The sequence below is a fragment of the Python bivittatus genome, unplaced genomic scaffold, assembly GCF_059951505.1.
Source record: "Python bivittatus isolate LINGU-HERP-01145 unplaced genomic scaffold, Pbiv_v1 ctg000610_np1212, whole genome shotgun sequence".
Lineage (NCBI taxonomy): Eukaryota > Metazoa > Chordata > Lepidosauria > Squamata > Pythonidae > Python > Python bivittatus.
In genome coordinates this window covers 19946028-19963962 of record NW_028277088.1, presented here as the reverse complement: position 1 = coordinate 19963962, position 17935 = coordinate 19946028, and the positions used below count along the sequence as shown (strand labels likewise).

The window sequence follows — 17935 nt, the reverse complement described above, 5'->3', positions numbered from 1 at the left end:
TCGCCATCACTGGTCTAGTGGTTAAGTCACTGGATTAGAAAGGGAGAAATCTGTGTTTTTCTCCTGCCTTGGGTATGTAAGGCAGCTGGGTGAATCACTCTCTCTCAGCCCTAGGAAGAAGAAGGCAACGGGTACTACTTTGGGAATGTTGCCAAGAGACTTCTCCAGGCAGTCACCAAGAGCCAAGACTGACTCAAAGACATGTATGCACACAAAACCTCAATAGTAAGCTGTTTATAAGATTCGTTTTAGGCGTTTTTTTAAATTAAAAAAACAAACAGATATGGGCTCATAAACTGTCCTAGAAAAAATTTTTTTCTTGAAGGGCACTATGGAAACCTTGAAACCAAATAAATTGAAGATGTTTCTGGAATTGTGCAGCACACTTAAAATCACCTGCTCCTAAAGCAAGTTTTTCTTAGCACCTTTTGTTACCCATACCTCTTAACCTATCTTTCTGCCCTAATGGTTTTCCCCTTTTATTTCCACAGCAGTTTTAGCCTAGAATCACAGCATTTGTATTTAGGCCAACAACACAAACAAAAATGTCGGTTAATTACCAGGCTGTGTGGGTTCAGCTGAGAATTGATTTGTGTCTGCAGATGGTGACAGACATTCTCCCGGCTTCAAACTTTCTGTTTCAAATGACCTGTCTTGGTTGGTGATGGATGTCAAGCCCTCTGTGAGAGCCGACCGTTCCATGCTGCTCATTAATTAAGTGCTGGTTTTCTTGAAAGTGAGATGCGGTGCCAAATCGCAGACCACAATGGGTGACAAGAAAAGGCCCATATAGCGATAAAAGCAGCACAATTTGTTCCCTATTAAACTGTAGAAGGCGGGATAAGTGGTGGGCATTTGTACTTTCAAGGTCCTCTTGAACCCGGTAAGTGGATTGCAGGCATAATTTCCTCAGCGGTTCTCAGTAACACTTTTAGATCTCAGCACAAAATCATCTTGTGCTAATTCATTTCAGTTTCTTGTGTTCACAGTTTTCCAGGCATACATGTAGCGCTAATGGCTAAGGTGCTAGATTAGAAACCGGGAATTGTGAGTTCTCGTCCTCCTTAGGCATGAATGCTAAATGGGTGACTTGGAGCCTCACAATCTCTCTTGCTCCATCCCAACAGGGCTGTTGTTGTGAGAAAAATAGGAGACATTATGTACCCTGCCCTGAGTTGTACAAAAATAAATGTAGGATATAAATCTAATAATAAATACAATAAAAGATGTCTGCCTATGCTGTCAAATGCCATGATGCACAGCCGGAAACCATAAATGGGGCTGACTCCTGGGGTTCCTACTTGCCTTTGGCCCCAGTGATGATCTGCCAAGCAATGATAAGCAGTGATATAAATCAAGATGTTCAGTAAGACATTTGAGGGAGGTCTACTGTCAATGCTATGAATTGTGAATTGTCATCTTAGGGTCACCTGCAGGCTGACAATGTCAACAGACCTTCCTAATTTGAGTGGCAGAGATAGATCTTCCTTTATAATTTCATTATTTCTAATTTTCTTTCCTTCCTACTCATTTTAATGTATATGTTTTGAATTAACTATTTTAGCATTGTGTTATTATTGTTTTTAAATGTGACCATTTTGAGAGATTTTAGGAAGTAGCACAAAATATTTTTAATAAAGAAAGAACAATTACAAACAGGACAATACATTAAATGCTAATGGCCCTACTCTTTGCTTATTTTATTTTAAATGCCTGATAGTTCTTAATTTCATCTGCCTTTTCAACTTTGGCAGAGTTTGAATTTAGCACTGTGGACCCCTGTGATTACTTCCCATGTAAAACCCGGGATTGACTGGTGAAGCCTGATTACCACTTGCAGAAGGTGCACACAGATAATTTCAAATCATGGATGCTGTGACCTTTCGGCAGTCATATCCATTATTTGTACAGAAAGAAGAATTATCTACACACAGATACGCATTTTATATATATGTATATAAAAGCATGCCCGCACACAGACACACACACAGACACACAGACACACAAAGACATACACTTTTATACAGAAAACTGCAGGGACTTGTCCAGGCAGTCTCCAAGAATCAGAAGTGATTGAACGGATTAAAAAAAATAGTAAGTCCAGACCATGCAACTCCCAGCTCCATTGGGAGATCAGTGGAAAGCAGAAACTTCTTAATCAACCCCAGATGAACCTGGCTTGCCTGCCAATAAACCTTTAGCACATCTCTTTTAAAAGCACAGAGAGGAGGTTCTTCTTCAACACGCTAGCATAACTGAGACAGATTTTCTGGACTCTGAACTCAGACTCCCCAGAGAACTGTCTGGCTAGCTTTCATACTACATTTGGCCCTTTGCAAGGAGCCCCACATATCAACATACAACACATATTTGCATTGAAAAATTCAAGTAAATTCTACAGGAAAAAGCTGTTTTCTCACATTTATGAAAAGATTAGAATGCTTGCTAGTCTCTGATGTTTTTTCAAAGCAAGATCCCAATAAAATGTTAATGTCTAGTTTCTGAAAATTATAAACAGGAAAAGGCATTGAGGAGAGAACGCCACATGGAAGCAGGCACTTTCTATAAGAACTATTTCTTATAGAATTATTGGCACTTCAGTGATTACACATGCACAAATGAAAATATGTCTCTATTTTTCATTTCAGCTCCCCAGTCATTGACAGAAAATAAAAGGCTTGGATTTGGAATCTTTATGTCATGTTTCAGTTACAGGATCTATATATTTTTTTAAATCTGCTTTTTAAATTGTTTTCATTTTGGATCTGGAACTGTTTTCAAAACCAGCTGCTTGCTAACCTGCTACACAGAGAAATGCCTTTATGTTGTATGTGAGTTATAATGAAATCAGCTTTTAAGCTGTTTACGGGGGGCGAGGGGTGCCTTCAAGTCAGTATTGACTCCTGGTGACCACCTGAACAAGTCCCTGCAGTTTTCTTGGCAAGGTTTTTTGGAAGTATTTGCCATTGCCTCCTTCCTAGGGCTGAGAGAGAGTGACTGGCCCGAGGTCACCCTGCTGACATTGTGTCTAGGATGGGACTAGAACTCACGGTCTCCCAGTTTCTAGTCTGGTACCTTGGGCAGCGGGTTGGACTGGAAGACCTCCAAGATCCCTTTTAACCCCATGATTCTATGATTCTATGACCTTAACCGCTACACCAAACTACCTCTCATTGTACACATGACCTTTTTTACATTGTATACAAGACCTTTTTTAAAATATTACCTCCTATCGTTCATTGCTAACCCCACAAAATGCAGTGGGATATTCCCTACAGCTTCAGGCATCAGCAGGCTTGGATCCAACCACAAGACTTTGGATGCTATTGGACAGCCTTCCCCAACCTGGAAACTTAGAGATGTGCTGTGTCTCCAACTCCCAGAATTCCCAGCCAATATGGCCAATGGCCACAGTATCTAAGAAGTGTACAAGCCATTGTCCCAACGCATCTGGGGAATGTAACGCTGAAGAAGGCTGCTATAGGATGTCAAAAGACTGAAAAGCCGAATAAATGCCTCATCCATTCTAAGATACATCTGAGACCTCTTTCAATATTTTGAGGGGCAAAGCTAGCCAAAGCACATGGACTTATTTTTGTCCCACTGAAATCAGTTTCACTTTCAAGTTCAGAAGTTTGGCATGTTGTGAACAAAATATATCATGTCCCCTTCATCTATGGCAGGAGCCCTCCTAAAAAGTCCATCCAGTTCAGCATCCTGCTTTCCACAGGACCAACTCAAACACAGAATGTGGTTGCCAATCTCTCCTCTTAATTCCCTAGCAGTTGATAAGACCTTTTATCTTAAACCTAGGAGGGAACATGTCACCAACATGATTACTCACAGTTGGCTGGTCTTTGCACGATGCAGTGAACTACAAATTAGCCAACCACATTTTAGTCTAGCATGCTGTGCAAATTAGCCCATCTAGTTAGTTCATGATTCAGTATGTTGCACAAACCCAGAACACTGGGTTTATTGACTAAGCAGTGTTTCTATCAGCTATTGGTAAATGTGTCATACAAACAGAGCCACTGGTAGCTTAATTCTCCACAATCTGTCTACTCACTTTTAAAATGCATTTCAATGGCGTCTTTTGGTGCAAAAAACAAAGACTTTTAACAAAAAGCAAAATAAGCGTGACAACCCTTTACTAGACATTTTTTTTTAATTTTAAAAACAAAACAAAGACAAAAAAGTTCCAAAACAAGAAACCCTGTGGCTGAACATTTCAACCATATTGCTATGTCACTGCTACTCCCTGCCACTAACAAGAGTGTGGCCTGCAGCTAAAAAAAAATCTACCTGTCCCTAATCCAGAAAGAAAAATATTTAGGCATAATAATTTACTTTTGCACTTGACAAAGTATAATATCGAATATAAGTACATGTTCACATAAATGCAATATATGGAAATGCATTGCACATATATTAATATGTAATGTATGTCATATAGAGAAACATCATCTTTATTGCTAAAAATACTGCACCCACCAAGCCAGTTCTGGTTAATTCTGCTATTTATCCACAAGAATGGAAAGAAAAAGTAATATCACAGATCATTCCTCTAGCTTTCATACCACTGAAAATTGCTCTAATATAGCATTGTATTCCCAAAGTAGTAAAAAAATGCAGACTGTAGCATACTTCAAGTGAGAGAGTTAAAAACCCAGTTTGATTATTTTCATATTTCACATTTTTATTGAAAGTTCTTCTGCAGATGATTCTGTAAAATTAAGAAAGCAATTTAAAGATTAAGCTTATGCGTAGCTACACAGTAGCTAGTTCTACAGATTCAGTGGGGCTCATTCCCAAATTCCATTACCTGAATTTGGTATATTCTTGTGGTCTCCTATTCCAGGTACAGTTGTGTAGTTTCCCAACTATTTGTAAATAATAATCTTCAGAATATCTAAAAGAAAAAGAATTAAACACATAGGACTGAAACAAATGGTCATATTAACATTTCTTTCCCAACGTCTGTATGATATAGCTGTATAGAGATGAAAGCACATGCTTGCTAAGAAATACCTTGGTCTCCACGGTAAGAGACAAGGTTCAGAATACCTTATTACAAAGTTTTACTTCCTTTGTGACTTGTATTTTGCTGACTAGTATGAAGAAATCTATGCTAATGTTTTAAATTGAACGTTAACTTAGCAAGTTGAAATGTACCAGCATAGTAAGGTAGGAGAAAGAAAATCTTAAATACAGGAATAAGGGAATGTGCTGTGTCCTATTTACTAGGACATAATAAGAGACAACTTCCAACATAATTGAGCCAGTAGATTTCAAAGAATTAGGGTACTTTGTGACGTACTTTGTGGTGCTAGTTCTGCAACTTGTAAGTTTGACTCTTTATTTATACATATGTACTGTACATACAAAGTTTTAGATGCCATCTACCTGAGATCCAAGGACCTTTACAAATATACTATCCAAATATAACTGCTGAATTTCTAAAAAGCAGTTGAAGGCAGCTCTTCCATCATTCTCAACAGCTACTTATAGACTTTCTTAGTCCCTCCCATCCACTTGCTATACTTCTCCAAAGTGTAGCAGGGAAAATAATGATTTATTTATTCATGGCATTTCTTAAATTATACTTCCTGTTTCATACCCAGAATAGGAGGCTGTGTACTCTACTTTACACATACACAATCCTTAATTTAAGAATTACCGACCTCTACCTCAGAAGCAAGAAAACTTTTTGCACCCAGGATTTAATATAAATGTAATTACCATTGAATTAATTGCATATCTTAATATGATTATTTCCCTTTGAATGGAATGACTTCTATCTTCTATCATGCATTTGTGGGCTTCACAGTTATGTGAAAGTTTTTCCAGTCAGGCCTGAGTGGGATAGACATTTCACCGTACCAGAGAACATTCAGGGATAGCCTACTTGAAATCCTACTTGAAACAGCCTCTGAGACAGGCATCTTTTCCTATCTTTGTGCCAGAGATGATCTCCTTCTTGTTGAATCAGGTCCTTAAAACATTAATGAGAAAGACAATCTCGGTGAAAGCAACATAGAATGGCACGTTGCCTTGAATTTTCATTGATTTATTTCTTGGCGTCATTCCACAAGCTTTGCTTTTGTGTCCAAAGCTGGTGTTCTGAATACTTTTTTTTTTTTAATGAACATTTATCTGCTGAGACACATTTTCAGCAGAACATCACATTCATATGCAATGAGCCATCAGAAAGGCTACAAAGATGGCCACAGCATAATTTGTTTCCCTACAATAATGCATCTTGCAAAGAGACTTTGTTCAGATGTGAAAAAACAAATTTAGTCGGTTAGGGATCAGATTTAGCTTCATTTAGATTAGCTATATTGAAATCAATGGATGTACTCTAAAGCATAGCTCCAAGTCTGTGCATGTTATAAGTATTATTTCTATTTATGCCTTGAAAGCCATATACAGTATAGTGTATCCCAGTGGATCTACAACCTTTCAAATATTCTTAACCTTAAATTTTTAACACTTTAATACTGGCCATACTCCATGGGACAGCTGATACTTGTTTTTCTGCAAAACCTGGATAGCCACAGATTCTCTATCTCTGGGATAAGCTTATACTTTCCTACTCAGACGTAAGCCTATAGATTTAAAAATGGTGCCTTGTGCAACTTACTGTCAGCAATGGCTTGCGCCAGGCCCAGTTAGCTAATCCCACAGATTTGTAGCTGTACTGTAATTCAGTAGGGTTCTTATATATTTGGGAATTGAGAAAAGTTTATTTTTTTTCCTAGCTTGTATACATTCAATAAATCATTATATGATTTAGCTTTCTTCATATAACTGCTGATACAATAATCTCATCTATGTATTATAACTGAGAACTCTAAGCCAAGAATTCACCAAGGCTCAAATCACTTCTGGAGCAACTCGAATATTGGAAGGACTGAAAATCTGTGACACTACCCAGCAATATTAAGAGAAAGATCAGAACTTTTCAAAGCCCCAATCACAACTCCTATTCCAGAGCAAAGTTCACAGCATGAATTAAAATACTGCCACATCTTTTAAGTCAATGGAAAGCCAAAATGACAGTAGCGCCAATGTTTGTCATCAGCTCTTTCCTCTCTATCTTCCTAGCCAGGCTGGAGTATGGAAATCCACTTATTCTGCATCCAGTAATGGTTCACCTATAGTGGTATGTAAGTCCTCTCAGTGAAGCCATTATAGATGTCATGGCAAAGCATGTAATTGCATTTCTTTAGACTTGATTCAAGGACCCATAGAGCATACATAAATGGGACCATAATGAAAGAGGCATTTAGCATAAAGAAAGAGGTTACTTGGCACAGCTGGCTTCACCCTCCCTTTTAAGTCTGTGGATACATTTCAAATTCTGAAAGCACGCTTTGGATGGCTGGACAAAATGCCCATCATGGCAGAGGGGTGCCGATTCTCAAAATGGCTGTCAGTTCAACTGGTGAAGATCCTCCTGTCACCCCTTTTAGTCCTATAGCCTGCTACCTATTATTCCCTGCTTCCCTTTGTCTTTCCTCGAGGCAGATGGCCATGCTTCAAACAAAGCACTGGGCTTCCTGAAAGGAAAGATAATAACAGAGCCTGGCACTTTGAAGCATGCTGTTCGCCGGAAAACCGGTGTAGGGTGGGTACGAGGATCCGGCATGAGGAACTCCAAATAACACGCAGGACGAGAGAAACCCAGTCCAACTCGTTTATTACTGCAGCAATAAAGGAGGACACATCCAAGTGTCACTGCCCAGGGAGCACGCTGTGCTTGTCACATTAGCCTTTTTATACAATATTCAAACAGGGAGGAAGAATATGATTGGTCAAAATTTGATACAAATTGCACATGCGTATAACACCTTGCCGATCCCATGAAATACGAGCGGGGCTGCAATTATAATATAATTATAGTAACATAGGAGGCGTGGCTTTAGGATCCTTTCGTCATAAGGTCGCAATAGTTCACCAGTCGAACCCCAGAACTGGTCTTGTCTGGTCCTGGGTTTCCCTACCTGCCCCTTAGTTTCATAACCCCCTTTTCTGCCTGGCAACAGCCGGTAGCAATACTAGCTTCACCTACAGCTGTGCTAGGGGAGTTCTTGTAAAGAACTGCAAAATTGCAAAAACAAGCAGACTCCACAACCATGCAAGACAAACACAAAGAAAAACAACAACAACATCAACGTCAACATATATAATGAATAAATGGGTATGACAGGTGGGTTTAAGAAGGGAACTACAGGCTAGGGAAAAGCTCATATAAAACAAATTTGCATAAAGTGAGATAATGAGAAATGCCTGAGTGAGGGCAAAAAGGGGGTTTCGGCAGGAAGAAGTCTTGGCATGTTTCCAGACTTTTGGCACAAACCACATAATAGCAATTGTTGCCATTATGATCTAATATTTTTATGATGATCAATCTGATAATAGTGAATTTCCGTAAAGCAAATTCACAAAAAGGGAAATCTTCTTCCAAACCTCTCCAGTTATATGCATGCCCATAGACGCCAGAAATACAGAAAGTATTAAATAGTTTATTTTAAATGTTCTTAAAATAACATTTCAGTGTAACGAACACTGATTAGAGATGATGGACACATTCAATAATTTTTTCTGTGGAAGTCAATTGCTCCAGCATAGTTGATTTTACTAAGCTTTCTGTTTTATGAAAATCATGGAAATCCTAGTGTCAGACTATCATTCAGCCAAACAGAGAAAAAAGAATAAGTGAGGGTAACTATTCAGACATTTGGTTTTTGTTTTGTTTTTTTTTGGTGCTGGGTATCATCATATGACAGAAAAATAATTTTACTTAGAAGCCTGAAGCTTAAGGGGGAAAAATTCTATAAATTCAGGGGTAGGCTACAAAGCTGATACTACAGAAGGGGAACAAGTGACTTGGGGCAATGATTTCATCTAGAGAAATTCCTGTGAGTTTACAACAGGAAGCTGTTGTCTAAAGACATTCACTGGCTGGGAATCAGAAAATGAGAACAATTCTCAGAGTTCTAATGAAAGAGAAGTCATTAGACTGGCAACATAATAGAAAACGGCAGATGCAACGTTCAGCTTCAGAGAATCCCTCAATCTCAACACCACTTTCACAGTCATAGGTAGGAACCTGATATTTCTACACATTCTCTAGGAATCATGGTACAAGCAAAGGGTTTATGAACAGCCTTAGGGGCAGGGTATGAGGCCCTGAAAAGATCTGAGTGTAGTCCTACATAAATATTTTAGCTTCTGTTGAATCTGATCCAGGTAAAGGAGGCAACCTAACAATAAGTAACATTGTAAGCCCTTGCTCTCCCCTTTCACACTGTACCTCAGTGAAATATATAACCACGAGAATACTTATCCAGTAATTTCTACAAAACAACAGAGAAGAGATGTGGCTATCCCTTAATTTTTTCCAATAGGAAATCCTATAGATTAAGGCAACCATCAACTTGGTGACCTCCAGATGTGTTGGATTTCAACTCCAATAATTCATAGTCTGTACATGCTGGTTAGAAATTATGAGAGTTGAAGACCAACACATCTGCACAGTACCATGTGGGGATTGGGCTGGGAGACAAAAGTCAAGTTATCATCAATTAATTAGTGTAATATAAGTCTTTACTTCCTCCTCAGCCTTCATTCTTCACATTGGTGGCTGACCAGCGAACCATATAGTTTTCCACCCAAAGCTCTTCATTTCACTGGAATCTTTTCACATGCAAGCATCATAAAACTGCTGACTTGGGAGGGCAGTATTCTACCCAAATCAAAGACAAAGTAAGTATCATCCAGAAAGAACACACCTGTAGATACATCCAGAGAAATACTATAGTAACATTCAGAAACCTTTCTGAAGAATTAGAGTAAACTAATTCTTTATTCTTGCCCAGAGATGGGGTAGAATTGCATTAGTGATCTGGTCTAAAGATACAACAAAATCACATGGAATCCAAGTGATTTAATTTTGAAGTGGTAAAATGGATGTCTAAGTGATAAAATAGAACTCTGCCACTTCAGATGAAGTCACAGGTGATCAAGAAAGACTTCTAAAGTCAGAACAGACTATACTATACTGTGAAAAAGATAGTACTGGATTTACTTATAATAAGCCTCTTGTCTATATTCTTAACAGTTGATGGCATTCCCATCTGCAGAATAATCAATTGCAGAATAATCAGTTGCAAGGGACTGAAGAAGCTATAGCCCAAAATTTCTGGAAGGCTCCAGTTTGCTTAAAGACCCCTCAAATACCAATCTGGCTAAGTGTCATGTAAACAATCTGCAGCAAAATACTAAATCAGCTGATAGAAAGATGATAAACCCTATTCTCCATGTAGACTGGTTTCCATAGTATACGTAGTATTAAAGCAACTCTTGGAAATGGCTCTGAAGGGTACTATAGTTCCTGAAGAATGAGCAACAAATATTTCATTGTGAACACACCAATTAGGAATGTAGGACTAATAAATCTTGTTCTATTCTATTTCCTTGACACTTTTTATCCATTTTCTCTGCATCCTCTTTGATGTGAGGTTTCAACGTGATATTAAACAGCAGTGTTCCTACCTACACATCTTGCCTTCAACCTAGAAATCCTTAGTTGCATCATCACTGCTTGAGTATAGATAGCAGCACGTGAGGGAAAAAAGACATCAGATCCTTATGTTCAATGAAGCCAGATACTGTTAATTACTGTGTTGCTTTGAAAGTTATATTGTTAATTCATAAAACATCTATAAATGTAAAAAATCTTGAAATAGGGCAGGGTCTTCTGAAGCTGCATTAGAATTATCAGCATGCTGTGCTGCATAGGACCAGAAAATACAAATTAATGCAAGCCTTAATGCAATTTTGGAATGAGAAATAGCTAAATATTTGTCTGCTTTTCTGTGTAGAGAGACTCCAAAAACATTCCATTTGATAGCCATTTAAAAACGTCTGTAATGGCTGTCAAGGGTTCTGGCAGCCAACAGCTTGACAGGCTGCATTTGACTCCACCTGACTTGTGTGCCTCAAGGCCTGACCCTGCTGAGTCAGCCCTCACTTGCTCTGGCCTGGAAGTCCAGCCTCCATTACTATATGGCTGGGTAGCTGCAATAATCATCTGTGTTGTGCTGTTATTTGTCATGAAAGATTCATCCAAATATTCTGCATGTGTATCTTGACATAGAGGCTCTTCACCAAAGCAATGTTCATGCTGAAACAGTATTTGTTCATCAAAACACCAAAACAGCTTGAATGGAAGTATGTTTCTCTTGATTTTTTGTGGTCATAATGATAAATTCTGGGAAAAGCTGAAGTCTAATAACAGCAATAACACCACCAATAAAAGACAAACATCCTCAACTATAAAGGAAGGACAGAAACACTGAAATGAGCTATGGACATTTGTGCTTGTTTAAACCAGTAATATAACAATCAATATGTAAGGAAGAAAACTCAACCACACCAAAAAATGGCTATTACTGATGGCTTGTTTGATGTCATGCATCACTGCATTAACATGGGTGAGTATTATGTATGAAGTTACAGCAGAAACAGAACTTCTAGAGCTAAATAAACAGATGAAGTTGAATGATCCTTTTTCCTAGGCTATGAAGCAAAAGTCCTATAGTTTTAGAAATATAGGGACCTGAACTGTTAAGGCAGAGACTTAGCTGGTCAACTACCTGGAACTCTGTGTTCAGACCCCAGAGCAGCCATCTCTAATCTGGCAGTAAATTGAACTTCAACTCCCAGAATTCCAAGCAGCATGTCCAAAACTTGGCCTTCTGGATGCGGAAAAACAGCACATTTGGAGGATACCAGGTGGAGTAAGGTTGCCTCAAAACATCCTCAGGCACGTGAAGACATAATATGTGCCAACTAGACTTTTTCAACTAGCTGGTAGTATCAAGCTCTTGGTTAGTCCTAAATTCATCTCCTAGTTCATGGGGGTCATGGATGTAATATCCTGTAGTACAACCAACATCTCCTCTACTGATACAGATGGGCTTTCCTCACAGTGGCATCAGATGGGCTGGGCTGCTAGTGTCCACAATGCCTCAAAATGATCTAGGTTGGTGGCATTGTGGGAAATTTAAGTCATATGATCTGATAGTCCAGCACAAGAAATAACATAGGCCCTCATTGCTTTCCAAAGATGGTCATCAGGGCAGTTTTCATACCAGTCTGGATTCTATCCTTGCTTGGCCAATAGACCAGTATTTTCTATACAAACCATGTTACCTCTACCATAACCCCTGACTTTGGATCTACATCTAACTCACCAACAGACAGGCCTCTGAATAGGAAAATACACATTCCAGATCAGAATGCAGGTGATTTTTCATGGTATCAAATTTATAGAGCCACTCAACTCAACCAACTCTGGGCAGTCTGCAATAAAACAGCCAATGCAAAATCCCCAATAAGATAGCAAGGCTAAATTAAAATGACAAAACTGAAAAGGAACCAGGCTTGATAATAAAAAAAGACATCCAAAAACAACTTCTCATCCCAGGGCTTGGGGAAAGAGACAGATCTTTAAAACTTATTTGCAGGACAGCAGGGTTGGGGCAATGTGAACCTCTGGAGCAGTGTTTCTCAACCGCAGCAACTTGAAGATGTGTGGACTTCAACTCCCAGAATTCCCCAGCCAGCATGCTGGCTGGGGAATTCTGGGAGTTGAAGTCCACACATCTTCAAGCTGCCAAGTTGAGAAACACTGCTCTTGAAAGATGCCATTCTAGACAGCAGGTACCATGACGGTGAAGTATGATCATTTCTTAATCTAACCACATTTAGGTTAAACTAGATATTGGCCAGGTTTTAACTATTAAAAGGTCTTGGCCACGTTCCTATAAGGAGACACCAGTGGGTTCTTCACACATAAAACTGCTATGCTATATACTTAGCTGTTAAAATCACCATACCTGGATGTCAGTCAAGTACATTTATAACCAAATGCAGACACTGTACCTTTTCTTCTTGATTGACGATGACCAGTTGTTACTCCATATATCCTTGCATTTGGAGGCTTGCTCAGACCTCTGCATTCTGACTGGATTAGGAGTTGCTCTGTTCATATAAAAAGGAAAATCCATTTTTGAAAGAAGAACAAACATTCTTGGCGGCAGCACAATGAATTGCTGTAAAGATAAGCAACAGCTCAAATTGTAACAGTAACAAGAAATGCCAATGAAGTCTATTTCAGTCTGAAGAATGACTTTGAATTGCCACCCAATGCCAAATTTATCTTTTAAACCTAATTTCTGATTGAATTGTCTAGTACATTGTGTGGATGCTAACGCAAATCAGAAACACTTTTTTTTTTTAAAAAAAGATGGAATTCACCCAAAGCTTCAACAGAATTACATTTCAAAACTGTACTTACATATTTTAACAATAAATATAAATGACTTTTTAAAAAATGTTCCCAAAATGCTACTTTCAAAAAATAAATGTGCAGTTCAATAATACAATTATAGATGGATTAGTACATTTATATCCTGCCTGTGCTGAAACACAAGGCAGCATAGATAAAATTCCCAAATATTCTCTTACCCACACTATCAAAATGACATACTATTATCTGCACAATTATAATCACAATCAACAAACTTACTTAACTTCTTCATGTGCTTTAAGATCATATTCTAGGCTTCTAACATCAGCATACACCCCTCAAAATAGCAGGAAGATGTATCACACATTCCTTAAAGCAGTGTTTTTCAACCTTGGCAACTTTATGATGTATGGACTTCAATGCCCAAAATTCCCCAACCAGCATGGCAGCCGGGGAATTCTGGAAGTTGAAGTCCACACATCTTAAAGTTGCCAAGGATGAAAAACACTCTTTAAACTGTATTCTCTGTACTGAAGTGCACCACAATCTAACCATATCTTAAGTGGGGTAGGGATTTCAGTATACCCACATCACACCTTGGTTCCATTTTTCCAAACTAAAGCAGATCATACTTGTGTGAACAGAATACGGTGCTTAGTTGTGTAATTAGATAATGTTAGATTCTGGACTTAACTGCTCTGGGGGGAAAACAGTCTTATGTGGGGACTGTTTAGACAGTAATGTTTATTATGCTTTTTTCTTCAAATACAGTATTTGTAAGAGAAACTATTTAGACTGGGATACATTTTTCTTCACTTACTGTACATCTTCCTCGAAACAATTACCTGTGAATTGAAGGTGAAGGGGAGAGTCAACCTACATAACTTTATTATTTATTTATTGAACCAATTTGTTCAGCCATCCATCTCAACCAGTGGCTCTGGGCAGCAATCATATTAAATAAAAATAAGACCAATTACAATTATAAATACAAAAATTAAAATGCACAGCAGCGAAGGAAGATATCACAGTTGGCAGTTGCTAGCACAACCAGGAGATGGGTCCCTTCACACACATGGGGCTCTAGGCCTGGGCACAGGACCAAATCTTTAGGGCCTTATGAAAAGCCAGCAGAGTCGGGGTCATTCTAATCTCTGGAGGGAGGATATTCCATAGAGCAGGTGCTAAGGCAGAAAAGGCGCATCTTCTGAGCCCTGCCAACTGGCATTCCTTAGCCAACAGAATTCAAAGCCTGCCAGACCAGATCAGATGGGTAGAAACCACCGGGGAAAAATGGCCCCTCAAGTAACCTGGTCCCAAGCCCTGAAGGGCTTTAAAGGTGACAACCAGCACCTTGAATTGCACCCAGAAGCACACCAGCAAAACCAATGCAGCTCACGAAGTAGTGGTGTTACATGTGCCAAGTAACCAGCACTATTGACTACTTGTGCTGCTGCATTCTATACTAGCTGAAGCTTCCAAGGACAGCCCCATGAAGAGCCCCATGTAGAGTTAAGACGAAGATGCTTCTGAAAACAAATGAATGAGCCATTCAGTGTAGATGACTGCCAACTGCTGCTAAAAGTGTGGACAAATTGAAGATTGGACACCTAAAGTTACATTAGGAGGAGACTGTATATATACTTGTAGGTTTCTGTGTATGAGAGTGGTCTGAGTGTGCATAAGGGGACTGGTATAAACAGACTGGGGATCGATTAATTTGATAAACTGGGTACTTTATTGTACCAACAAATAATATGAATCTGTCTGGCCCAGCCCAAAAATAACAGGGAAACAATCTAGCCAAGTTCAGTTCTTTATTGCTTACACCATATAGACAGAATCTTGCCAGACTAAATCTGTACTATGCTAACCTAATAGATATACTCTGGGACAATCTAGGGAGTGGCTATCTTAAATCTCTTCCCACGCTCCTGCTCTGAACTATGTTGCCTCTTGTCTCCCCTTTTTCCTTCCTAGAATGTGCTCCCTCTTTCCTGAGAACCTGGATCTCTACTGCATTCCATCACACCACCTCCCCCTTCATAGTCACACATGTATGTTTATGGAGAGATTGAATCCCCAGGATCGGTTTCAACTGTAGGTTGACAAAGTGGTGAAGCTGGGCACTGCCAGTGCTTTGGTCCATCTGCGTTATTTTTATCTCACTGTTCTTCTTTGGCGGGAACCTTACTGGATTTTTTTTGTTGGTGAATATGGTTCTTGAAACTCTTATTTCTAGTTCTGCTAAATGGATAACTCATTACATTTGTTCCTCCGCTCCGGGATGTAATTCAGATCCTCAAGCTTGAAAGGGGATATTATCAAACATAGTTTGTCCTTCCTTACAATCCTATCTTTTTTTATGGGGAAAAAAAATAGTAAGTACTGGTGAAATTGATGGATAAGTTCCCTCCTCTTTCCCACTGTAATTGCGTGCAACATTTTATCTGACCCCATAGGAAAAAATGACAGTCACAAAAATATTGGTGAAAATAAGCATAAATAAATAAATAAATAATAAAGGACATGTTGCGAACAAGCTCTTATAGACAAATGACCATATAAGCTAAAACAGGGAATCCTAGTCTGAGTTAGCTATATTAAATAGTACAAACTGCACAGTGTAAAGCATTCAGAATTAATGTGCCAGAATGCAATTGCTTATAAATCAATTCTGCCTTCTTACAGCTACCCTGGAGTGAGGTGGTGCTAGAATTGCAAAAACTTGATGCTACCATCAAAAACAGATACTTCAGCTTAAACATTTGGAAGAAAATGAAAAGCAGAAAACCTTACTAAAGCGAAAAAACTTCAGCTACCGCCATCCTAACCACTAATTTGTCCTAATAACAGTAGCAGGTTTTAAACAAGATCAATGATTATTTATAGTTGAAAAGCAAATACTTAGTCACCCTGCTTTACCCTTTATGCCAGCTGATTCTTTTATCCTGCTTTTTGGAGATCCAGCTAATTGTTCATGGCATCGTGACCTTGGGTTCAAGCTTTTATTCTATAGATTTTTTTTCTTCAGAAATGCAGGAACTGGAAGGGAGATAATTATTAATCTAAATTTTAAAAAATTAAAAACTTTAATAAAAATATAGACTTATATAATTGTTGCCCAATGCCGGGCCACACTGATGGCAAAGGTATTTCTGATCAGCAAGTCATTCTGTGCAGGAAATGTCTCTTGAAATGTATATGGATATATATATGGCTATGGATATATTCATTCCACTCCTACCAAAAAAAAGAAAGAAAAGAAAAGCCAAATAAGAGGCAGTTCAGTTATTCTACACAGCAACAGTATCCCCAAATAAGTAAATACTGCAAGTTTTGGTGCAAAGTTTTTTAACCAGTTATAATACATTATTTTAGTTTCAGCTGTTGGATTATTATAACACTGTCTGCCAGTTAATTTCCCTTTGTATTTAATTTAGTCAGAACTTGGATTGATTGATTATATGTCATCAAATTGGGGTCAACAAAAGTGACCACACAGATAGATTTTCTCCATAAAGAACTGTCCCTAACCTGGTCTTTCAGGTCTCCCAACGGTGCACTCATTGCCACTGTAACCGAGTCCACCCACCTTGCTGCTGGTCGTATCTTCTTCTTTCCTTCCACCTTTCCCACCATTACAGTCTTCTCCAGAGAGCTAGATCTTTGCACAATGTGTCTGAAGTAGGATAATTCAGAATTTGAATACTGACCTAATTTGAAAGTCACTGGACCTACTCCTAAGGTACTCTTAACTAGATCAGTGAGGGGTTAGTGGATTGGAGAACATCCGAAAATGCTTATTTGAATTACAACCCAATCAACTAATCTCAAGGGGATTAAATTTAATTAAAACAAAGCCAGTCATGCATAGGATTAAAGTAATTTCACCCAGTCAGCCATTTTATAGGAACACCTGAACATGTCACTTTTTTTTTTCTTTGCATAGCTAGTCCTCGTTGAAAAAGATCTGGGAAGAAAGAGTGGTTGATCAAGCAAGTCTATTACAGGATTCATTGACAAGACCCAGCAGAATAGAATATATCTCCCAAACACTCACTGGTTGTAGTTGTCACCAGAAACTGGTCACGTAATGAAAGTCTTACCAGTATTCTCCTGGGTCAAGGGTTCATGGGGAAAAAAAAAATAACACCTTGGCTGAGAAGTCTGTATTCTTAAAAGGGTAACTTTTGACCCATTAATGTAATTGTGTTTTGTCATAACTGATAAGAACTGACCGGGTTAGCAGCTGGCTGGATGAAGTGCCATTAACACTAGCCTCACTATCCTGATTACAAATAAAATAGGGAAAACAGCTCCAGCCATTTACACATTCTCCTTTGTCCAGGACAGTGTTTCCCAACTGTGGCAACTTCCAAACGTGTAAACTTCAACTGCCAGAATTCCCCAACCAGCATAGCCATTCCTGAAAATTCAGGTAATTAAAACCTTGGAAGTTGCCAAGGTTAAGAAACAGTAATACAGGGCCTTCTATATGTGGAAGCCAGTCAGACTGAGGAAATGGCTCTTATTTCAGCAGTGTGATTTGAGACAGTATCTTCTACAGCAACTAGAGGAAAAGGCTAGACCAAAGGCCATAGTATCACA

The 17935-nt window shown here is 38.8% G+C and overlaps 1 protein-coding gene across 1 annotated transcript in view; it reads right to left on the bottom strand.

The window, feature by feature from the left end:
* The window catches only part of ST8SIA6 (ST8 alpha-N-acetyl-neuraminide alpha-2,8-sialyltransferase 6), a 40354-nt gene that overhangs the window by 9910 nt on the left and 12509 nt on the right, over nt 1-17935 (bottom strand). Inside the window, exons 3-4 of the mRNA XM_088150470.1 lie at nt 12958-13056; nt 4826-4912 (exon numbers count right to left, since the gene is read on the bottom strand). Coding sequence (XP_088006596.1) covers nt 4826-4912; nt 12958-13056 — 186 coding nt within the window. The remainder of the gene's footprint in view (nt 1-4825; nt 4913-12957; nt 13057-17935) is intronic.